The 26123-nt window shown below is 34.4% G+C and overlaps 3 protein-coding genes across 3 annotated transcripts; 2 read left to right on the plus strand and 1 right to left on the minus strand.

The window, feature by feature from the left end:
• Positions 1–734: 734 nt before the first annotated feature.
• LOC127865712 (uncharacterized) lies at positions 735–2267 on the plus strand. The gene is made up of 2 exons (XM_052405663.1): positions 735–897; positions 1604–2267. The coding sequence occupies exons 1-2, from the start codon at positions 824–826 to the stop codon at positions 1872–1874; spliced, it is 345 nt and encodes a 114-aa protein (XP_052261623.1). The 5' UTR covers positions 735–823; the 3' UTR covers positions 1875–2267.
• Positions 2268–8054: 5787 nt separating this feature from the next.
• On the minus strand, positions 8055–11783 carry LOC127865699 (fibrinogen-like protein 1). Its single transcript, XM_052405644.1, has 7 exons — positions 11434–11783; positions 10797–11076; positions 10270–10420; positions 9807–9892; positions 9135–9263; positions 8757–8867; positions 8055–8226 (listed from the first exon to the last, which is right to left on the minus strand). Exons 1-7 carry the CDS (start codon positions 11665–11667, stop codon positions 8090–8092), a joined length of 1128 nt encoding a protein of 375 aa, XP_052261604.1. The 5' UTR covers positions 11668–11783; the 3' UTR covers positions 8055–8089.
• Positions 11784–12753: 970 nt separating this feature from the next.
• Positions 12754–24280, plus strand: LOC127865694 (coadhesin-like). The gene is made up of 12 exons (XM_052405640.1): positions 12754–12973; positions 13272–13319; positions 13862–13962; positions 16490–16561; positions 17052–17181; positions 19417–19527; positions 19868–20044; positions 20209–20385; positions 20765–20941; positions 21848–22030; positions 23580–23723; positions 24130–24280. The coding sequence occupies exons 1-12, from the start codon at positions 12955–12957 to the stop codon at positions 24261–24263; spliced, it is 1473 nt and encodes a 490-aa protein (XP_052261600.1). The 5' UTR covers positions 12754–12954; the 3' UTR covers positions 24264–24280.
• Positions 24281–26123: the final 1843 nt, after the last annotated feature.

Genomic DNA, 26123 nt, shown 5'->3' on the forward strand with positions numbered 1-26123 from the left:
TGAATTAGCAAACACACGACACAAAAACTTCCTATTCCTGCATCCAATTGCCAGGTTTTGCACAATGATATCTTAATCATTAAAAAGTAAATATAAATTTCAAACACTTGATTCTTTTGGGACCAAATACACCTGAACACGTGCTTTTCGCTAGGATTAATCAGAGCTAGCTCACACATCTGTGTCGGGAGTGGTAATTTTCGAAGCAAGTGATACAATTTGAACAATTTGGTAGAGTAAAACAATCAAATTTCACACACCGAATATACATTCCAGTTTAACCATTTCAATCCCAACAACAACTCAACAGACAGGGCATATTTTGATCCGCATTTGCATAAACTAAAACAAAAGGCCCGATGGCCCTAGATTGCAAACCTGAGACATGTAGAAACTTGACAGTTATGTCCAGATTTGTGTATGTTTGTCTTAAAACTGTCGATATATTAAAACACAAGTAACCCATAGAATTCAGCCAACTTTAACCCAGGGGCTTGATGTGGAAAAACATATGATAGTCGATTCAGCACGATTGTTCACTGCCCCAATAGTTTCTTCTGAAGACGTAAAGACGCATGTGAAGCATCTGTCACGTGCATGTTAATGCGCATTAAGTCTAAAATTAGTTTACAATATATGAATGGTTAACCAATAACGTTCGAGTGTTTCAGCTTCGAAAATTACCTTAAATGGTATTCGTCTGAAATTCTGGAAGTTAATTTGTTTTGCATAGATAATTTACCTGTGTATCAAAGGCTATATAAACGCGGTTGTTTGCAACTAATATTAAGTCTACAAATTGGTATCGACGTGGTTTGACGATATGAAGCTCATAATCACATTTGGACTTGTGTTCTTTGCACTGTTTGCAAATGTCACTGCAGGTGATTCTAAAAAGTGAGAACAAAAAGCATTATTCGCATTCAATTCAATGCTGCTTGTAGCTGTTGAAATAAACATCAGATAACATTCTTAAGGAATTATATGTTAAGAAATGATATTTTTCTATTATAATTTCGTTTGATTAATTTAAATAAAATTGTGCACTTTTTTTGCTTGATTTATAAGGAAAAAAAATTCATTAAGCGAATTTACTAATAAAACATTTATATTTGCAATTGTTTGAAATAATAAAAAATGAAGAAAAATAAACATACATAATATTAAGAATGCATCATCCTGTATTTAAACCCGGGACCTCTAGCGAACTGGCTAACACTGCGCCACTATGACATTTGCCATGACTCTCAGACATCGTATTTATTTATTTGTCATTTTTTTCAAAACAGTGAACAAGTCCCTTAAGCATATGGTCACTACCCTGCGTCATTCAACAACAAATTATCAGCTATACATAATTTTATATATCGACATTCTTATATGTGAATGTCCTATAAGAAGATGAATGGGAACTGTATTGTTATATACACCGCTAAGGCAAGTTATAGCTAGAAATAGATTTTCAGGAGCTTTGGTCATGTTGAAATTGTTATTTTGTGATGAGTGCAGCTATGAAGGTTAATACTTTATTTGGATTTGGATTTATATAGGAAGCATCATAAGACGGGCGGTTCATATTTAAGGTATTTGTATATTCTTTTAGCTGTTTCTGCAAAGTGGCTTTGGCTGGTGAGAAAAGAATCATCCAGGATCTGGGCAGCATAGATAGACAAACTAACTGGCTTTCCGTCCCCTGTAGTCGCATGGTCAACTGTCCGAACCTTTGCGACCAAGCAGTTAAGGTCTGGAGCTGTAACAACAAAGATGATTGCAACAGTCTGAGCAATGGCAAGAAAGTTATCCAGCATTACAAGGCCAGTGTGTGCTACGAAGGCTTTGGGCACGATGAGATGACTTGCGGAGTTAACTGTTAAACACGTATGATGCAATATAGAAGATAACGAAGATACACTCAGATTGATAATACTTTAAACCTTCGAACTGTCACCTGCTTTTGTAAATTCAAAATGCCTCTAAAATCAGCAGTATCGGCCTCTATAACATCGCATGTATATGTTTGATGCAACGAAATTGAGAATAGACACTTCAGAATTAACTCTTTATATACAATATGGTACTATAATGAATCAACATAACTATTCATTTACGACTATTATTTGTGTTATGTATCACAATTATCTCAAAAGCTGTTCCGGTGCTGCTACATACCTACGTGTTGAATGCTCTCTTGACTAGATACTTATGTATGTTGATATTTGTGTGCTTTGAAATTGTATACTGTTTATGCAATAAACTCTGAACTTGTAGTTCGAGTTGGATTACATGCTTGTAAAAATGCGTAATTGTCTCGTGGCCGAAAATTTACATACCAAAACATTTCTCGAAAGTTAATGTCCGAAAATTTAGAGAAACCATGGAAATATATTTTTACATCTGTTTGATGTAATTTTACATCAAATTATTTACCACATAGTACAAAGATAAGAATATATATACTGTTGTATGAACCTTTAAAAATTAAAGTTAAACTAACATATAATGCCAATGTGCTAATTATTATTATTTGCTATTTGATCGTTGTGTTAAACACATTCATATGTTTTGCAGAGCAAGTTGAGCCTCTATGTCACTCTTCTGATTTTGTGCGGGGTCATGTTGCAATAGGTAACTTAATTGATATTACTATCAATAACAAAAAAAACACTAGTATCTATTAGTTTCCTTGTGAAGATCATTTGAAATGCGTAACTTCTTTCGGGCTAAATCATTACGTATATCGAATTCATATGCCTTTTTACAAAAAATATATTAAATGTGCCGGTAAACTGACTTCTTGTTTTCATATGCATGCTTTCTAACCGTCATTCAGTTTTGTATACATATATGTTAGTTATCAGGGGATTAATAGGATGTATTCTGATTAAATCAAACATTCCAAAAATGAAGATGTAAATACAAAGGACAGATATTAGCAAAAACGCCATCTAACTTCAAAATATATCATTTCTTCAAACCTGCAAAACTTAAGACGTACAACTTTATATATTATTCATTTATGTTTAAAGTGTTTCGAGACGATCGCAAAACTACATTTACTCGCGCGAGTTTCACAGTAAAGTGTCGCAAGAAAAAAACCGGATCAAAAAGATATTTTATGTAACATACAAACACACATTCATGGGACGACTTCGTAAATATGCGAATCGAAAAAAGGCCGAAATAAAATTTGAAAAAGAGCACTGAGTTCTTTTCAATATTTTGCTGTCTGACAAGGTAAACATATATTGCAAAATTATACAGAACACGAAGAATGATGTTCGTTGCTACATCAATCATCCATCGAAGCGGTTTCGGCGATAAGTCTCTAATGCTCACATTCGGGGAAAAATGATTATAAACATGCCGTTTCGATGCCGATTGACGCACGATGTCAGAAACGTATTTAATGTAATCGTCATTTGAATTCGCAGTCTGCAAACAACTATTCTGTTATGGCATCGTCAGAAGCCACTGGAATGTGCGCTTGTATACAGTTATTAAACGTACAAGATGATACAGAGAACATCGGCCGGCAAAATATTCAGCAGACTGCTGTGTGGCATACAATATATTTTATTGTATTAATTATACAAATGTATACATTGTCGTTAAAGTTTTCAAAAGAAATCATAGGAATGACTTTGGACCGTCTTGAAAATGTATAAACTTTATTAATAAATATACTTCATACATTTTGCTCTCTAAAACAATCAATCGCAGCTCTAATGTGTGTTACATGCAGCTTGTTTAGTAGAAGTTTACTAAGATCATACAAAGCATAGTCCCGGGATCAAATTTGGTAATGCTTGTGGGTTAGAGATTGTATATATTTACTTCATGGTATAATGATTGAATAAATCTCCTGTGAAACCTCAAAACTCAGGGTTTAATGTTTGATATTAAACTTTGATGTTAATATGGTTGAAATCATCATCCTGGCGTTAACAAGTGGCCACACCCTGAGGTTAATAAGTTTTATATAGACATGTTTATATAACATGAGTAATTTTTTATAGTGATACGAAACCACGTTTGTTACAATCATTAACTTGAGGTCGATATTGGCTTTCCCCTATGTATCACATTTTGTAAATAGACTTATATAACACATTAATTTTCACCAATGTCTGTATTGAAACCAGAAGTCCAAGAACTTTGATAGTTCGTATTTAACGTCAGATAGAGGCGATGTCAACATCTGTTGTTTTGTTTGCAAGCATGACTTTTGCACAAAAACAAGTCACTCCTCAGGGGTCACACTTCAATATACAGTTTAGTATAAATATAATGTTGAATGTAGGTCTTTGGAACAACATGACCCTTGATTGTAATATTTTAGATATTACAATTTATAATGGACATCTACGAAGTCCACATAGGAAAAAATATGAAATTTGGATGTTGAATTGATAGAAGGAATACATAAATGGCGTTTAAAAATGCTCAATAACTACTTGGTACCTATGTTTACTTTGATACAATGTTGCATCTTTGCAGATTTGACGATTTCTTCAGTTGACATGTTTTAATTTAGAAATACCAGAATAGTCAACCACTTGTGAATGTGAAATCGATCATTAAATTTAAATCACTTTATTCAAAAATCAGGTTTAAGTGTAATCATTAATAAAGTGTGAGAAGAAAACAGTGGGTTGCAATTGTTTGTGACACACATTTAATTTTTAGCTGAGGCTGGAATAATGTTTTTTAATTATTTTTGCAAAGGACGAACACTGCATGAAAAGGGGAATACAATTGTTTGATTCGAATGAAACTACACAAATTGTATTTTATATTAAGATTGATTCGACGACCACGTTTGTAGTAAAGCACAACCACGTACACTTGTTTTAGAGGACTTTACAATAAACATGTGTATTAATTTTCATAAAGATTGGTCAATCACTTAAGAAAATATGTCAAATGATGAACAGCACAAACAACACAAGATCAGATTTCACCATGAACGTCGAGAAGCCGAAAGATAGCTCTGTACCAGTGCCGAATAAGAATTGCCATGGCGACCACAGAGATAGCCAGACAAAGCAGGTTGTGGAAAAGCAACGTTTGTGTACGTGCGTCCACTTTAAACCAAAACTTACAATTAATTTTTGAAAGAAGACCACCTAATGAAGATTTGTGATAAATTATTTTTAAGACGAAACACAGGCTGGGACACATATTTCTAATTTGCCGTAACGCGGAATGATATCCACTCGTTTAAGAGGCCTTTATAAGAAATGTTTGTGTAAATTGTCATCATGATTCACTGACAAATTAAGTAAATTTCAGGGAATACAAAAACAAAAAACAAAGTATTTTGCTTTTGATAATTCTTTCTATACACATGATAAAAACGAAGGATCTCATCATGATTATCAAAGCAACTTATAATTTTCCTTATAAATGATGATACAAAGAAAAACTACGATTGGGTATTTGTATTTGACAGGGCTTTTTCAAATTAACGCAAAAAGCAATTATTCTAAAGACCTTTTGTCTACAATGTGCAACAGAGATCAACCTTTCATTGGCACAGCTTAGTTGAAAAGTATCGAGACGTCCGTAAAGATTGCGACATCCTTCTTATATATCTAAAGATCTGAAACGATACTAAATCAATTCTATAGGACCCGTGGTTATACGTATCATTAAACATGTACATGTATAGACTGCAATTATTGCAATATTATTAATAAACATCAGACGGTAGGCATTAATTCACAATCGCAAAAATGCATAATTTAACTACACCATTCAAAAGACCAACCCCATGGACGCCACGGACCGAACAGCCCGCCCGCACACCGCCGATGCCCAAAGCGCACATAGGACGCATAAAATGCCCATCCAACACGTCAACTTGCGAAAAGTGAACACAGTGAAGCAATAGTTTTGATGAGCAGCAGTGATATTTGTAAGATGTATCAACCACCCCTACTCAAGAGAAGTACACACGACTTCACGTACACCCCTACACAATAGTCGCTAGTAATGAATGAAAGAATCATGTTTAACTACGAACGTGATGCGCAAACTTACTGCTCATGTTTCTTTTCATTTCTTTTCTATTTAAATGGCAGATGGACATAGACGGACGCAAGGCTTAAGTCTTGGTACCTTCGCCATCTACTGAAACCTCTACTTTTAGAGAAATCTACAAATAAGCAGCTATACTATATCGTAAACATTAAGTATTATTTTTTTGCAAACAAAGTAAATACCACATGGTAACATTCATGGTGCAAATTAAATTATCAATAAAACTCACCTGCTTCAGACTTCATTCATTGTATCAAAACTCCTCCATGGCCTTTCACAGTAAATAAATCGGTCCGTGTCAGGAACCCATATCACATAACTAAAAATTTGGACTTGAACCTAAAATATCGACGTTAATCATTACAATATTACACGTACAAATAATTTAACCGATTATTTTCACACTTATATTCATGGATAGGCGGGAGGGAATGTTTATAAACCTTTCTTCCTCCCTCTCCATAACTTATGCCCGACAAATACATATCAAATGGCGAATCAATATATTTGCAACTCAATTAAGCCCAAGACAAGAAACCCGTTCATGTTCGCGCTATAACATTACCACACTTTCTCTTCTAAATAATCTGTACCATACAAAACGATACCGTGTGTATATAACCGAGCATAAAAACATTTACTTGCCGTTCTTAGGTTTTGTTAATTTGGCGATCCTAAAACGGACCTTAAACCAGCGTTAAATTAAATACGGTATTGTAACTTAGTACTTTTAAGCTCAGTTGATACAGTGTTGGACTACAAATTCGAGGATCGCCGGTTCGATTAAGGCCCGGACCCAAAACATGTTTGGTCATAAAACTAGTACACGACCATTCTGCCATGCCTATGATTCAAAAAGGCAGTAGTCAATTACGAACATTTGTAGGCACACTAAGTTCTGGTTAACCATATAACCCAGGGTAAGGCAGACATATTGTTGAAAACGGCAAACAGTCTAAACTAACAAACACAAACTTGCTTATAAACGAAAACGTCGTAATATAAAACATGTTATCTTCTTTCACCTATTTTTGCAATAACAGTCATAGAAGTTTAATGTTGTAATTGTAATGCGTTTAAGTAACATAAATGTTCAAAATCAACGAACATTTCGCTTAATATTTCGTAAAATAATGTTAACTCATAAACGTTCAGTGTTACTTGTAGCAATAGGCAAACTTTCAACGCTAGATGTGGTATGGTAACAAATATTTAACGAGATAAAAAATGCTCGTTTTTATATGTTGTGGCAATATGTATTCCATTTTAATATCCCGCAACGATATATATTCATACGACACACGAGTACTTATATGGTACATGAACATGTGTTGCATATATTGTCCCACAAAAACAAAAAAGAGCATTTTGTATCTTGTTAAAACTATGTTGCAAGACCACATCTAGCGTTGAAATTTTGGCTATTGCTATAAGGAACATGTTGTTTAAGATGTGTTAACTTTATTTTTCGAAACATTGTACGAAATATTTGTTGATCTTCAGTGTTTATGGGCTTTTAATGAATTCTTCGACCAAACGTAATGGCATACTGTTTAGTGACTTTACTACACTCAAACAATGTTCATTCACATATAAATAATGCGCACGTCCCTGGCATCAGACGGAAATACCATCATTACGAAGTCAGTTATTGTTAACAATTCGGCATTCTTTTCAAAAAAAATTACTACAACACAAAACCACAAGATAAACATTGGTGAACACAAATGAAGGAAACGAGGGTCAGCGCCGTGTAAAGGCTAATAAAAAAAACTTATTGAGGTTAAAACCGGTTTAAAGTCTTCCAAGCCTCAAACTTAGCTTAGATTGAATAAAAAACATTATGTGAAATAAAAACAGGAGATCAACAATAAATTCGACAAGGCACATGTGTTTATAAGCTTGCCCATCGCGGACAGTTTCTTAAACTGGTAATCTTGACATGTGGGTATGCACAATCTGGATGTATTGTAATATCATGTATTCAAATATAAAATTCTAACACTTGTTCATTTAGCAGGAGCCATGGATATTTATTCTGATAGCTCTATAAATACGACAGAGAAGATGTAGGTATGATCTTCATAACTGACGATGACATGCATCTTCCGGCCCATCGTAGACAGATCCGGGTTTGCTGCGATGTCATTGGTATCATATTGTTAAGGTTCGTGTCGAAGGGAACTGAAACGAAAGTCAAACAAAAGGACAACTATAAATTAAGTAATACACCATTCATCCGTTTTACAATCGTGCAATTTTACTCAATTAATCTCTATACTCAATTAATTAGACGTATACAATAATCACAACACAAGCCTAAATACTATAATCCAAATAAAACAAATAACTCTCTGGATGGCAACACATAGCAAATGGATGACCGGTTAACCAGATGTTGGTAATAAGGTTGACCGACTTACCGGATTCATCAAACACATGAACAATGCATCGACTTGGGTTGTCTAGACTAATTAACTTGACATAACTATTCGATAGACTAGGTCTTCATATTTAATTTAGTATATTAGAATTATGCAAGGGTCCACGAATGAGCCCATATATGGTGTTTCTGTTCTAAATGGTACAAAAATAATTTATTTAAAAAAGAGGAAGTTAAAAACTTCGTATACATGTATAAATGTTCAATTTTTGAAGATGGCAATTTATACGCACACTTTTCAGACGTACAATATAATAAGAAATCCACTGACCGCATCTTACCACCCACCATCCTCCCGATGTCTTGTCAATACAATTACTGTGACCATGGTCACCCGTTTCAAAGTCGCCGGTAGAATTCGCAAAACCGTCTTTGTAATTGCCTGTATAGAAATTACATTTTGAGAATTGAAAGCAAATTATTTCATCTTGAGAGCTTTTGAACAGTCGAGGCACCACGCTTGTGTTGCAATAGTTTTTGCCATTTATACGACAAAAGCACACGCAAATAATATTCCAAACCCTAATATTTAAAACAACTGTATTGATTTGCGTGAGATACAAAACAGTCCCATACAAAGAACATTATTGAATACCACACGCAACACTGGTCAACATTCTGATCCATTGTAAATGTCGAGTGAACATACCTGTATAATTTGAAACAGTAAGACTGAAGTTGTTGACCTCCGAATCCACTGTGAAGTCTTCATACTGGGCCCAGTACTGCTTCCCTGTATATCCAGTCATGTTGATACGTAGTGTGTAATTATTCTGGGCTAAAAGTATTTAATTAGAAACAAAGTACATGTATACACCTGGCTTTAGAAGGATTTTATCTTATATCATCAGTACTAAAACTGAAAATATGATAAATTATGGTATGGTAATTGATAAGCTTTATTCGTGTTAGTATCAATGAACATCACAACAACTCTTGTCATATTCAATATCAACAATACATTTGATACAAAAAGAAATATCCAAATACTAATTTGAATGTTTTAACATTACAAACTTGTATGAACTACTGTGAAAATGCTGTATAATGTTCGTATTTTCAAACTATTAATATTGATAAAATAAAAATCTATACTTTATAACATGAAAACTCTGATTTACACGCATATGCGTTTAAATTAAAAAAAAGGGATGTTGGAAAGAAAACAAGTGCTATGATATATTTACGGTATTTCATAATCAAAAACCTAGAATCGGCATGTTAATACATCCGTTACAGCTAATTATATAATACACGTAGTGCTTCATTCATATATGGGGAAAATGTTGTCTTCCCTCGACGTATTGTGATTAAACTTTACCTGATATATAATGCATATGTTCAAGTCCCAGCCAGAAGTTACTGTTTCTGGGGTCGCTAAAGCCCATCAGATAGTCGTCCCAGTATCTTTAAATAAATGATAGATATGACATGTGTAAGACAATATCTGTTTTTATGATGAAACAAGACATATAGCCATAGAAAAAAAAACTTCGGCATTAATCTACCAACACAGATGCAAATAAAAATATGCACACACTTATCGGCAAGCTATTATTATTACATATCAGCTGCACAACAGTATATTTCCGAAAACTCAGTTTGTGATAGCAATATACAATTCAACATAAAAGTAGTATTTGTTTGCAAAGTTTAAGTTGTTTTCCACGTGCTTATGAATCTTTGCTCAGTCAGAGTAATGTGACCAACTTATAAGATACATAAAATATGCTTACTTATTTAAACAATTAAGTGGACGAAATAGATGCAAAAATGTCACCTACTTTGAAGCAAAATCTACGCTGTTATCAATGTGTCTCTGAAGGACTGTCCAGCCGTCCTCACACCAGGCCTTAAAGGTCACGGGAGACTGGTCAGGCTGGACCTCATACAAACCTGGGCGGGTATGGTTCCTAGCGTAGACTTCTAGGCAGTCTTGTAATCAAATCAAAGAACTGAGTGGATCAAATACAGTTTCTGTCGTGATGCAGAATGACAAGCTGTATTCGGCATTATAAAACATGCAACTCAAGAAATGAAGAGTAAAATGAAATAAGAGGAGAATTATGAGAATCATAGTTATCATGTAGTTCGGAAAAATCAATCATTGACAAATGAATGTCATTTTTGTTAATATAAGAATATATGGGGAATATCAACGCAAGGACGGCGTAAACAAATAATTCCCATAAATCCAGCTCAAATAACAGAACTGTGAGGTAAGATTCAAGTGAATTGTGTTTAACTTTGAAAAAGAGTTTTATGCCTTAATGAGAATCAAATGCATGATTGCATACAAGTTGCTGGTTACCTCTTGGTAGGGACGTGTTTGATCCATTAACGGAGAACATTATGACAGGAATGCAATGTCGCTGTTGGATTGTCGAATTACTTATAAGGACGTGGTTCAACAGATTTGTGACGTCATTTCCAATCGACACCGCCGTCGCACGTGCGCACTGGAGTTCCGACGAAATTCCTTGTACTTGCGTTACTTGTTGCTGAAGCGCGGCTACTTGCTGCTTTAACGCTGAGTTGTCGGTCAAAATGTCTTGAATTTTGTTATTCACTATTGCTTCTAGCTGTTGCAGCTGCCAAACATAAATTATAAATATGACCTAAACTAATATTTTTCAAATTTCTAAGTTTGATGGAATTATTTTCCTGCAATAAGCAGTGTTATACTGCATAGTGTACATTGTTTTTATTCTATATACCTCACTTGTGTATAGTTTAAAACAGAAGTCTCAACAACTATTTTCTGAAATATGTAGCGAAATAATGATGAGTGATGTACATAATTATGTTGCAATGCAATACGTTGTATGCTTGGGCGAAAACACTTTAAAAATGAAACCAGAACGTGTATTTTGAAATCATCATTGCATACTGAACGTTTACCGCGTATTTTTTCGTGCGAACAAATTAGCGGATGTAAGGGTACTCACTTTTAATTTCATTGCTTCGTCTGGTGTGCACGTTGCCGATGACGTAGACGACGGAAATAACGAGGATGTTGGAACATCACGGACATTCACGTTGCACGTGCAGTGGCCGTCGTATCCCTGATATGACGTGGTCGTGGCGGTCACTGGTGGCGAGGAACCTGGGTTTTCGAGAAAACATGAATACAGTGGAACCAGGACACACATTATTAAGTACGTATTTATGTACCTCGACATTTTTGCTGTTCAGTTCTTATAATAATATATTCCTCACGTTTGTGAAAATTGCATACGGTACTTGTTAATTTAGTGAAATTTTATCTTGAGAATAAATTGCATGTATGCATCACGTAATAGATAAGAGATAAAGCGGCTTTTAACGACTTGAGTACAAATAATACATATCATATATGAAGGAAATTATACACGAAATGAAAAAGCTTAAAATATATTTGCATGACGAATTAAATCCAAATACGAGTAAAAGATTAGTCAATCAATACAATTGTTTTATTTAATGTTGTAAAATATGTTTTAATTACTGCTAATCATTTTATACAAAATAATGACATATGCACATTTCAAATAGATGTCATTAAAATCATTGCAGTGTTTTCAAATATGTTGTAACTCCAAAACATCTGCATCTACGTCATTTTATTATTATATGTAATATGGACCTTTTCACGTTTTGGTAAATTGATGTTTTTAATTGTTTCAGATTCGCAAGTTTTCGTTGAAGTTGTGATATTTGTGAGGAAACATTAATACTTAATATTTACCATGCTCTAAAATACCCATTATAGGCATGTTTTGACGATTTGAAACGTGAAAATTATAAAGCGTTGAAACGCGAAACGATTGAATAATTTGGAGAGTTGTGTTGCTGTCGTTATATTTTGCGACACTACGAGGATTTATTATATAAAGTATAAAATACATCACTCATCGTATGAGCACATATGGTGGAGTGGTCTAAGCGTTAGACATTTACTCCAGCGGTCAGTGGTTCGAGCCCAGTTGAGGGTTACTTTTTCGTTCTTTCTTTCATTGTATACATGTTTTTAATGGAGCTATTAAAATCAAATGTTTACATTTATAAAAATAAAGCATTTAACGGCAAACTTCAATACATTCCAAAATCTGTGGAAAGGTCCCTTTAACATGTATAATGGAATTTACCCACTCTCGATATGCGGACGATTACGGAGTATTCCGGAGATAGTCGGTGTATCACGGTTGGGAATTTACCGGTGCGCTAGCCAGTTGTCGCCAGCTTGATAAGTCCGCACCAAAAGCAATGGTTAACTAATTACAATGTAGACACATATTACTTTACAGATAAGACAACAGGCAACGATGTCGGTCTCAACGACAATATTTGTGTGAGAAATTAGTACAAGATAGAAGAGCATAATTTTGTTTGATGTGGATTGTGCCGTTGGTCGTACGTGCCTACACGCATTTTTTTCTTTATAAACGCCTACAAAACATTGGCATTAATTTGCATTTGAATGCTATGCGATGAACATCTTACGCCATCGTAGGTATTTAATTTATAATATTATTATGATATTAAAAGTTTAAATTATTGAAAAGGTTATTATATCAAAATGACATTGATTGTGTAAACACATATTGTCGACGTTCGCTTGTGTCATTCTTTGTATTTCTGAATTTACATGTACATATATACAAGAAGAAACATGACCTTTATTAACCGTTGAATTTCATATTGAAGGATTAACGAATATGTTGTTTTTTTGTAATTAAACTAAATAAAATCAGTGCAAGGTTCGTGTATAAAATCATGTAGTAGTAATATTTGTTATGTTTTGTAGTCAGCAGCCTTTTGTGTATTCTAACCCTCCGTTCCTTTGAACTAACAGGTGAGTATTATCGCTTACACTTTAGTTATGCTTTCTGCTATGTCAACTTCACTATTGAGCTGGAAAGTGTTTGTTTTTTATTTTCATTAAGTTTTAATGATGTTCTAGTATCTCCGTAGATGCTGAAACGTACTTATCAAACGATAAAACTTCACTTGGTACATATTTTCGTCGAACAAAATCTTTAGTAGCTTTAGTTACACAAAGTTATGAACGGTAATCTAGCATTTAAATACAGAAATCAGACCAGCTTTGGTCGGCTTCAAATACAAATAAATATTATTTAATATTAATATGTATGAAAATCGCTGCAAATTCAAAATAATAGTTTGCGCTGTTGTTTCTTGCGTTCATTGGTTTGAGCGACTTTTGTGAAGAAAGACACTTTCTACTCACGATGACTGAGTTAGCGACCCCATTTTTCGTTTGTTCTAGCCATGTCGTTGAGATTTTATGTAATAATGTATTGCATCTATGAAGTCTGTATCATTTACAGGGTTTCAACTCAGCTTGATCGATTGTTGTAACTTCATTTAATCCAGGATTTCTGCTCACTCATTCTGACGGACCCACGTGCTACATATGTCGGGACATTGTCGCCCCAAACCAGTGCAACGTCACACGATCATGCGCGACAGATCAGGTAAATGCTAATGAGGGTTCATTAGATGTTATTTGTTACTTACATTTGTTTTGCATTTGCTTCAACTTCAAGATGAATAAGACGTCATGACAATTACTACTACTGCTACTACTACTACATTACTACTACTACTACTACTACTACTACTACTACTACTATTTCTACTACTACTACTACTACTACTTCTGCTTCTACTACTACTACTACTACTACTACTACTACTACTACTACTACTACTACTACTACTACTACTACTACTACTACTACTACTACTACTATTTCTACTACTACTACTACTACTACTACTGCTGCTGCTGCTGCTGCTGCTACTACTACTACTACTACTCCTACTAAAACTACTCCTCCTACTACTACTTAACTACTACTGCTACTTCTACTACTACTAATACTACTACTACTACTACTACTCTACTACTACTACTACTACTACTACTACTACTACTACTACTACTACTACTACTACTACTACTACTACTACTACTACTACTACTAATTATAATAATAATAATAATAATAATAATACTTGTACTTCTACTACTACTACTACTACTACTACTACTACTACTACTACTACTACTACTACTACCCAGTGGGCATCCAACGTTGCTGCAACGTTGTATTTAGGTTGCATTCGAACGTTGCAGTTTGGTTGTACGAAGGGTCCAAATGAGAGTTTTCCCGACGTTTTTTGCAAACGTTGCTGCAACGTTTTTTTTCCAAACGTTGCTGCAACGTTGTATTTATGTCGCATTAAAACGCAGTATTTTTAAATTCTTTTTGTTTTTAATGATATAAAAATTTTAAACTATTTACTGCCAACCGTACTTTCGATTATTATCGGCAGTTATGGAACATTATCGAGTTCTCTTCAAACAAACAACCAATATTTGATGTCTAGAGAAAGTTACCTTAAACGCTCCCCGAGTGGGAATCGAATCCACCAACTCCCGATCACTAGGCTGATACCACATCCACTACACCACGGCGACTGTTGAATGTTACAGACAAAAATGTTGACTATTAATTTTTGGTTGAAACTTTGAAACTAGATTCTACCATTTTAATGCATAACACAACTTAAGCAATGTATTTTATCCGGCGATTTTGAGTTAAAGTTTATATTTAGCATCGTAAAGTTTAAGCAACTGATTTGAAAAATTAAAAAAAAATAATTTCTAAAATGTACAAGAAATCATATGCATAAACTATATTATTATAAATTACGATTCCTACTCGGGGAGCGTTTCATAATCCCCTCTGTAGACACCAAGTACTGGTTCTTTCTAGGAAACGGACTTGACAGTGTGCATATCTGCCGATAATACTCGAAAGAGCGGTTGGCAGTAAATAGTTTGTTTATTTTTTTATATTATTTAAAAAAAGAAATACTACGTTTGAATGCAACCTAAATATAACGTTGCGGCAACGTTGGAAAAAAACATTGCAGCAACGTTGGAAAAAAACGTCGGGAAAACTTTCATATAGACCATTGGTACAACCAAACTGCAACGTTTGGAAAAAAACGTTGCAGCAACGTTGGAAAAAAAAGGTCGGGAAAACTTTCATATAGACCATTGGTACAACCAAACTGCAACGTTCGAATGCAACCTAAATACAACGTTGCAGCAACATTGGATGCCCACTGGGAAATTGCAACGTTTGAATACAACCTAACTACAACGTTGCAGCAACGTTGGAAAAAAACATTGCAGCAACGTTGGAAAAAAACGTCGGGAAAACTTTTGTGACAACCAAACTGCAACGTTTGATGAAACGTCCGGGTAATGTTTTGTATGCAACCTTTTGCATGCAACGTTCGGTAATGGTTGCCGACGTTGCGACCTAAATATTACGTTGCAGCAACGTTCGCACAACGTTTGATGCCCACTACTACTACTACTACTACTACTACTACTACTACTACTACTACTACTACTACTACTACTACTACTACTACTACTACTACTACTACTACTACTACTACTACTACTTCTACTACTACTACTACTACTACTACTATTACTTCTACTACTACTACTACTACTACTACTACTACTAATAATAATAATATAATAGTAATAATACTTCTACTTCTACTACTACTACTACTACTACTACTATTACTACTACTACTACTACTACTACTACTACTACTACTACTACTACTACTACTACTACTACTACTACTACTACTATTACTACTACTACTACTACTACTACTGCTGCTTCTTCTACTAATTCTACTGCTGCTACTTCTACATTATTACTACTACTACTTCAACTACTACAACTTCTACTACTATTACTACTACTACTACTACTACTACTACTACTACTACTACTACTACTACTACTACTACTACTACTACTACTACTACTACTACTACTACTACTACTACCATATATTTATATTTTGTCGTTGTAACTGTTGCTTAATATGATGCTCATGATAATAATATTCACATCGAACATGGACGCGATGATCACCATGATGATTCCTTCTTAGATTTGTTCCATCGCTGCTACAATAGACGATACGGGAGCTCGACTGTTCCATGCAGGGTGCATCGAAACATATGTCAGTATTCATCCTTGATAAATAGTTAAATACAAACTGGAAAACATAAGTCAAATGAATTCTGTATCCTTCCCTTTTCATTTATATGGAATATATAGAAATCCTAGATATAAATTGATTATTTATCGTTTGCTGGTGATGATGGAATTTTTTTATCAAATTTGAAACATAAAGCACATTCTCTATAATACTTATCGGTTCGGATGTATTGGAAATAGCAACCGAACCCACATAAACCTAAGTTGTGTACTCATATTCAATTATAACTTTGTACGTATAATGCAAGAGTTTTCGTTGAAATATTGGTATTAAATTTGCTCCATCGTTATTCACTATATATCTCGTATTAGTTGCTACATGGGCGTGGTTTACACGTCTCTGTTAGATGTAATGCAAAAGTGAAAGCCAATTGTTGGTAAGTAAACTTTTGAAACTAATAATGAGATTCCGCCCTTTGTGAGATTATTATGCATTGAATTTATATTTGTAGACCTGTCAGGGACCGACTCTGGTGGGTCGAAAGCGGGACACTCTGCAATGTAGCCAATGTTGTAATAGAAACCTGTGTAACAATTTTGACTGTCTTCATCCTACTCTTACACCTACAACACAAACCATTGGTAAGTATCAATATAATATGTGTTGTCATGGTCTCTTTTTTAACAATTTTGACTGTCTTCATCCTACTCTTACACCTACAACACAAACCATTTGTAGGTATCAATATAAAATGTGTTGTCATGGTCATGTGTGCAACAATTTCGACTTTCTCCACCATACAGCGTCATATTCGTCGCATGAATTTTGTAGTGATCAGTGTTGCGGCATAAACGTCACACACATCTTGTAAGTATCAATGAATACATTGTTGCCAGGGTAACCTGTAGCACTTTCGGCTGTCTCTTACCTACTTCTGCTTACCACTAAAAAATTTCGAAGTAACCAGTGTTGTCATTGTAACCATTGCGTTACAATTTCGACGTTTTCCAACCTGCTTTTACATATACGTCACAAAGCGCTGGTAGTGCGAACGAATTTTATTTTCAATACCTTGTAAAGTATCAAATAACTTAGTGACATGACAGCAAATACCGTCTTTTTTATAAATGTGTTCTCTGCGGCCGCTCGTGAGATAGATGAAAATACCCAGCTATGAACCGAACAAATATATTTTTATCAACGTTAACAATGATTTTATAGAAAAAAAACGAAGTATTAACAAAAATTAATGTCACAAAACCCGTAAGAACTTCACTCTTATAATTTCAATACAAGAATATGATTTTGTTTTGGATTTGTGTAATACTTTTCGCAGTTAAGTGTGAAAATACGTATTTTCACCAGCGCTTGCGCAAGAGAAAATGTGTAAATGTATCACTTCACTGAGAAAAGATTTCACGTTATTACCAAGAAATACATTTTCGTTTTTACAATGTACATACTGGTTATGCTTTTATTATTATTATTATTATTATTATTATTATTATTATTATTATTATTATTATTATTATTATTATTATTATTATTATTATCATTATTATTATTATTATTATTATTATTAAAATAATAATAATTATTATTATTATTAGTAGTAGTAGTAGTAGTAGTAGTAGTAGTAGTAGTAGTAGTAGTAGTAGTAGTAGTAGTAGTAGTAGTAGTAGTATCATCATCATATTAGTTACTTGTAATATGTTTTATTCCGAACTATTTTCAAATCGATGTTTAGTGTAACAATTGGGTAAAACAATCAACAGTGTAAAAGGTATAGATAATTATTTACTCATTTTGTATTCGTTCATCGCTTACATTTAAATAAATGTTCTCTATTTTAGAATGGATTCTATATTGCATTAAGAATAGTTGTTTGTTTCAGTCGCTAATACGGATATTATCTTTCATATTGTTTTTAGCTCTACTGGCCGAAGGCCTGAAGAGCTTATGTCATGGCGTGGTTTCCGTCGTCCGTCCGTGCGTGCTTGCGTGCGTGCGTTAGACTGTTTCTTGTTTACGCGATAAAGTCCACAGTTTTTATCCGATTCTTTTCAAACTTGTTCTGTGTCTTAATATTAATGAGGACTCAAACCCTATTGAAAATGGGTTACATCAGAGTAAAAAGTCCAGAATTATCTCCCCTTGAATTTGAGAAAATTGTGAAATAAGGCTTGTTTACACAATCAAGTCCACAGTTTTCATCCAATCATTTCCCAACTTGCACAGTGTCTTTATCTGAATGATGAGTCAAACCCTATTTAAAATGAGCAATATCGGAGTTATAAGTCCAGAATCATCTCCCCTTGAATTTGAGAAAAAATTTAAAATCTTTCACATTTTGCAATAACTTTTGCAATATTGAAGATAGCAACTTCATATTTGGCATTCATGTGTATCTCATGGAGCTGCACATTTTGAGTGGTGAAAGGTCAAGGTCAAGGTCATCCCTTAAGGTCAAAGGTAAAAAAAAATATAATTCAAAGCGGCGCAGAAGGGGACATAGTGTTTCCGACAAACACATTTCTTGTTTGTTTACATACAAAGTTCTGTCCTTTTGAAACTTCAACGGATGTTTTATATCATCAAGGGCCAGAACCCATTGAGAGTGAAGAAAATGTGTCCAACTTATTGTTGAAAAGGAGCCATTTGAAGTTTAAATTTTACGTTTCTTCTTTGTATATGCGATAAATTTCCCATTTTGGGTCTGTTTATTTAAAACTTACTCAGATTGATTATACAATCAAGGGCTTGAGCCCTATTGATTCCAGCCAGTAGAGCGATTCAGGCCCTCATGGGCCTCTTGTTTCTTTTGCAGGGGTAATGCTATGTGTTTTTATACGGAAATATATACGCAATATTTACAGCAGACTGCAATGACAAATCTGACGTATGTGCCACCAATGACGCCCATAAAGTGATCTGTCCTAACCAGGCTCTAGCCAATGAATTTTGTCCTCACACATGCGGGTTGTGTAGTATGTATTTAAATTGTCTGATTGGTATGCGCAAATGAAACCAAATCACGTGTTTTTATATTGCAAACTTGCCTTATTTTGTTAAATTTGCTTCAGTGTATTAAACAAACTTTATGTTTAATCTAAGAATAATTTCGTTTTAATACAGCCTCTCACAAGTTTAATTTCGCTATTACCTTAATGAGCCCGACGAATGTTATAAACACATTTTATATACATTACACTTTCCAGATTTTATGCTAAAAAACACATCACTAACACGACATATTATTATTTTTGCACATGAATCTCCCATTTGAACTCCCTATGATCGACATCTAACCTTCAAACTATGTTAAAGGAGTTGACGGAATCTGGTCTTCTTGGAGTCGCTGGTCATCATGCACGGCGTCGTGCGGGCCGGGACACACAATGAGAGTCCGATCATGTGACCAGCCTAAACCATCTAATGGGGGCTCGATGTGCGGTGGGGCTGCAATAGAGTCGCAAGGATGCCAAGCGGATATACAATGTCCAGGTCTGAATATCGTTTTAAATGTTTTTGGCTTTGGACATTTTTATTTTTTTATTTAACATGTGCTTGTTTTATAGTTAAATTTTATTATGATATTAAATTTAATTTGGTCAAAGTAATAACTGGCGTTTTCGTTCAATGAATTATTGTTGTTTTACGTGTGATAGTGGACGGTCATTGGTCGGACTGGTCCCCATGGCGCCAGTGTAGCGCCACCTGTGGCGGTGGTAAACAAATTCGGTCAAGAAGTTGCTCCGATCCAGTGCCCCAGTTTGGAGGAAAACCTTGCGACGACGCCCAACATTTTATCGAAATGCGCGTCTGCAACACGCTTAGTTGCCCCGGTAACGAATTTTATTTAAAAATTCTAGATTTATATCGAGTATAACTATAAAGCAAATAAAATAAAAGTATATTTTAAAACGTGTGAATTTAGTCATTAAACTTTTTTTTTAATTTTTTATATCCCAAACTGTAATTTAAGTAAGAATTATTATTGTCCACTTGGTAAGAACATAACTTACGCACTGCATTATTAATAAACCGTTCATATCAACAAAATCATCATAATAACATAAAGAAAATATATAAATATTCACTTTATCTATTCAATAATTTGCAGCGCGCTTATTGATTTTTTTATGAGGATTGGTCACATTTCAGTGCTGTTTAGATTTTCCAAAATTATGAACTGTTGATAGTGAATTGAATGCTCGTCAACAGTTGATGGTCATTGGGCCGTTTGGTCGCCATGGTTACCGTGTAGCGTGACCTGTGGTAGGGGCAACCAGATCAGGACAAGAAACTGCTCCAACCCAACGCCCCAGTTTGGAGGAAAACCGTGTGACGACGCCTTGCACTTCTCGGAGTCACGCGACTGCAACACGCATTCATGCACAAGTGACATAGTTTTATTAAATACAGATTGCTCTGGTACAAGTTCTGCTTCACAATAGACGTAGTTACTGGGAAAGGTTACTCCAGAAAAATCTAAAGATATGCACCTTAACTACTTGCAGCGTTTATTACTCCCATAGGTGGACGGTAATCACTGCCATCATATATAACATTCTTGCAGATGTACATGTAGAATATGTAGTTTGTAACTGTTTACAATCTAATACAAATTACTGCATTTTTTATCCAAAAGCAGACATTCCATAAATGGTCCGCAATGATATATAACAATTTCAATACCAAATAACTTATAAGAACCATGTAAGAAAACACAAATAGTGTAATCGATCATCATCACGTTATTTTTAAAACGGCAGTCCAACAACCCAAACCTCTGTACACACCTCAACCCATTTATGCCTAGCGTCTAGAAAAAAAGGCCTTGGCATACAGCGTAGACCCAGATGAGACGCCGCATAATGCGGCGTCTCATCAGGGTCTGCGCTGTTTGCTTAAATGAATTTCTGTAAGAAATATTCTAAATATAGAAATAAATATACTAGACATCCCTAATCTTGGAAATAAATTGATCCAATTTAGAAGAATGGGATAGTCCACTACGCATAAATGGGTTAATGGAAGAATCTTAAAAGAAATAATACAGTGTACGATCTACTAGTGAGCCAGTGTGTGCGTGCGTCTGTGGAAAAAAATCGCCTTTGTGACTAGCACCAGAAAGGAGGTCATTTGTGTCTTAATTTGGTATTCATTAGTTGTACATGCTGTCTATTCTGTATTTGTTTGTGTTGTAAATTAATGTATCCTAATAATATCCGCATTTAATAGTAACATGTAGACGAAAAGTTGTATTTAAGTACAATAATATAAATAAGAATCATGTCTTTTTAGTGGATGGTCATTGGTCCCTCTGGTCGCACTGGCAAACTTGTAGCGTTACGTGCGGACTCGGTTCGAGGATTCGTATCCGAACATGTTCGAACCCGACACCACTAAATGGCGGTCATCCTTGCGATAACCCACTAACGTACAGAGAAACGGAACCATGTACAATGGAGAACTGTTCACTATCAAGTAAGTTGAGTAATCGAAGCAAGAATCATAGCAATACAAGATTTCCCCGTACTTTTTTTTAAAAAGGATAGGATTGTAAGATCACACTATACATCGCACTAATAAATGCATTCTGATATCGATTAAAGTTCTTATAGACAAAATCATTTGATCATTTAAAACGCTATGATCATTTAGTTTCCAATAAAATTGGAGATGTTATGCTTGTAGTTTTTGTTCTTTAAAAAAATAATCAGCCATGAAGTAATGACGATTGAAGCCTATCAGCATTTGGTTTTCCCTGCAGTCGGCAATAAATGGATGATATCCGTGTTGACCGTATAGAGTAGTGCATTCATGCACGTGTGTTTTATGATTTAGTGAAATATCATACACATATAGACAATTGAATATGATCTGATAATAGTAGAGAAAAAATTAATGACCGAAGCCTACTGTTATTTGTTAATGACGTTATATACTTGAAGTCAATTGACGCATCCGTGATGCGTTTGTACAGATGTTATTTTTTAAATGAAAACTCTTACCATGTTACCATGGGAAATATGTACTTTCAAGATTTTAAAATTTTCGTAGACTTTATCGAACACTAAAATGAATTTAAATATTAATAAGTCATGGCAATCAAGATTTGTGAGGACAATTCTAAATCAATATCATATTTGGTATTTGTCACTGTTATGACAACACAAAATAAATCGTGCAGTGGTTTTCCATCATAAACGGTCTACCAGTGTCTGATGACGATAAACGCAACCATCAATAAGCTAAAGGGACGTAGACCTTTTTGCGATGTTTTCACCGTACGTAGACAATATTCGACTCAAATTTGATGTACAAAAAAATGTTCATTTTTATGTATGTACTAATTGTACCAAATTTTTATGTATGTACTAATTGTACTAAATCTTAAAATAAAAGGAGTACGCAACTCGTTAAAGGGATCTTTTCACGTTTTGGTATATTGACAAATTGAAAAAACACTGTTTAAGATTCACCAATTTTCGTTGTAGTCATGACATTTGTGAGGAAACAGTAATACTGGACATTTACCATGCTCTAAATTATCCATTATAGGCATCTTTTGACGATTTAAAAACCTGAAAATTATAAAGCGTTGCAACGCGAAACGATTGAATAATTTTGAGAGTTCTGTTGTTGTCGTTAAATTTTGTGACACTACGAGGATTGCTTATATAAAGTATAAAATACATCACTTCTTGTATGAACATGGATGGCCGAGTGGTTTAAGCTGTAGTCTTTTACTCCAAGGATCAGTGGTTCGAGCCCAGTTGAGGTTTTTTAACTGTAGCTTTTAAAAGCCAATCTTAACATTACATTTATCAATATAAAGCATTTAATGACAAACTTTAAATTCAAAATCTGTGAAAAGGTCCCTTTAATTTATGCGTATAACCACTCGTGAAATCAGATTGAATCATAGACCAAAACAACAATTAGTATATATGGGTTTCTTAAATGCATAAAAAATTGAATTAAGCATTCATTTTCACAACATTTCCATTCTTATTTTTTTCATTTTTGATAGCATCACCGGCTACTTACACGGTTATGACGCCATCAAGTTCGTGCCACGACAAGCCATTTTGTGCAGACGAATATCTACCTCCGAATATTTGTGCAGACAACAGAATCGCCTTCGGTGACTGTCCAGTAAAATGCGGAAAATGTGGTAAGTAGAACCTATCAGAAATTGATGAAAATATGCAAATATTATGTGTAAACAGTGGTAATAATTACATATTAAATATTGACGTCCACTGTTATGAACCAAACAAACAATAGACGAATCCGGGTTTGCACACGAAAACGTTAAACACCTTACAACGTATTATTTAAGTTTTGTTACATTCATCTAAACTCACAAACATAATCATGTGTTCTTTGAGTGATGGCTTGTGTATGATATTACATGATTGTGTGTCATAATTGTATTGTTTTGCAGTATATATGTACCATATATTGCCGAATCATTTAATAGTAATATCTTCAAGTCAGATTTAAAAGCTATTAATTGCTGTACCACCCAAGACCGTTTGGATGACAAAGTTAATGCATCACTCATTGAAATATTGAAGGCATGACAACGCCACGTCCGGTTTGTGAGGACAACCCGGCCGGAAATTGCAATGACACGCTATACCTCCAGTACGCATGCGCACAAACTGACCTTTCGGTACTCTGTTCCAAATCTTGTCATTTGTGTAAATAAAACGAAACCAAGCATTAGCGTTATTATCATATTTTTATTCGTCCAATTTCATTATACATTGTAATGCAGCTTAATCAAGTGCATGGTTTCGAAGTAAATTAATACAATTTAAACGCACATGTATCTATACTGTCCGTTAACCTGAATGTCGTGGGCAAAATTATATTGTTTGTTAACTTCTTTTATTTTAAGAGACTAAAATCTCAGGATCTTATAGTTCTGTATAACGTTGACGTTTTCAATTCGCAAAATTACGCAATTTTTATGCCCCCGGATCAAAAGATCGGGGGTATATTGTTTTTGGCCTGTCTGTCTGTCTGTCTGTCATTCATTCATTCATTGTGTGTGTCCCAAAACGTTAACCTTGGTTAAAGTTTAAAAACTTTTGCAATATTGAAGATAGCCACTTCGTATTTGGAACTCATGTGTATCTCACGGAGCTGCACATTTTGAGTGGTGAAAAGTCAAGGTCAAGGTCATCCTTTAAGGTCAAAGGTTAAATATCATTGTATTTTTCTTTCCTAAAACTTTAACCTTCGTTAAAGTTTGGTCATTACTTTTTGAATATTTTAGAAAGCAACTTGATAGTTGGCATGCATGTGTATCTCATGGAGCTGCACATTTTGAGTGATGAAAGGTCAATGTCAAGGTCATCCTTCAAGGTCAAAGGTCAAATTTATGGCTTCAAAGCGGCGCAATAGGGGGCATTGTGTTTCTGACAACCACATCTCTTGTTAAAAATGTCCCGCTTGTGACCAAAATAATAATGGCATTTAAAAAAATTATTATGAGCGCAAATGGTACCCACAACTTATATGGCTAGATGGTGAGGGGTTATTCAGTGCATTCCAACATACTTGTGTTTTAAAAACAACATGTTAAGCATTTGAAGACATATGGCACAGCGCGGAACCCATCGGAGCAATCAAAATATAAAATATGGTACGTGTTTGTTAAATTCTAATACGCCATATGAGGAACATAGGGACAACATATTTTCACACGAAATAAACAAAATTAAAACAAAACACAATGCAAGAAAGACACGCGCACGCCCACACGCACACATGAACGCACACACAAACTCACGCATGCACGCACTGCCAAAAACACACGCTCAAACTCACAAGTAAACAAAACATTCTTACATGAACCAAACTTTTTTAAATCATGAAAAAGCGAAGAAGCTCATTATGGGTGAGAAATAACAATAGTCGAAAAGTTCCGTACATAATAATAATGATCGAATAATTCCTTTTATGAACGTCAACAGAAGCGATCAACGTATAGTTACCGATCAGTAAGCCCTATCGAAACGAGAAATAGAACTTATTCGGTAATTAGAACAAAGATGCTATCAGCAAATTACATAGCAACTAAGATATAAAAGATAACGATACACACATTATAAAAATATGAACAAATCAAGACTTTCTCTGTACGATGTTTCTCCGTAAATAAACATAAACAGAAACGATCATTATATAGTTACCGATCAATAAGCCCTTTCCGAAACAAAAAAGGAAATATTCGGTAATTACAACAAAGATAATGTCAGTTAATTACATGACAACAGAGATATAAAACAAAACGATACTTATAGTACAAACATATCAACGAATCATCATTTTCTCGGTATGATAAATACAGTTAAATTTCTTGAAATCTGCAAAACATACTAATATTGTTTTTTTAATATTAATTACACAAGTACGTAATGTGTATTACAATTACACTATAAAAAAGAGGGTAAGTAAGTTAATATAAAACATTTATAATGACCTATATCGCGATGTATAAGAGCTTTAATCTAGTTAATAACAATATAATAAATGAACGTGTTAATTCTTTACTTTTAAA

This window comes from Dreissena polymorpha, chromosome 2 (assembly GCF_020536995.1).
Source record: "Dreissena polymorpha isolate Duluth1 chromosome 2, UMN_Dpol_1.0, whole genome shotgun sequence".
NCBI lineage: Eukaryota > Metazoa > Mollusca > Bivalvia > Myida > Dreissenidae > Dreissena > Dreissena polymorpha.

Coding starts and splice junctions, on each gene's coding strand:
- LOC127865712 (XM_052405663.1), top strand. CDS start 824: ATGAAGCTCATAATCACATTTGGACTTGTGTTCTTTGCACTGTTTGCA. Junction 898..1,603: donor ACTGCAGGTGATTCTAAAAA/GTGAGAACAAAA, acceptor ATATTCTTTTAG/CTGTTTCTGCAAAGTGGCTT.
- LOC127865699 (XM_052405644.1), bottom strand. CDS start 11,667: ATGTCGAGGTACATAAATACGTACTTAATAATGTGTGTCCTGGTTCCA. Junction 9,893..10,269: donor AGCGTAGATTTTGCTTCAAA/GTAGGTGACATT, acceptor ATTTATTTAAAG/ATACTGGGACGACTATCTGA. Junction 9,264..9,806: donor ACATATGCATTATATATCAG/GTAAAGTTTAAT, acceptor AAATACTTTTAG/CCCAGAATAATTACACACTA.
- LOC127865694 (XM_052405640.1), top strand. Junction 20,386..20,764: donor CAACACGCTTAGTTGCCCCG/GTAACGAATTTT, acceptor GCTCGTCAACAG/TTGATGGTCATTGGGCCGTT. Junction 23,724..24,129: donor AGTAAAATGCGGAAAATGTG/GTAAGTAGAACC, acceptor GAAATATTGAAG/GCATGACAACGCCACGTCCG.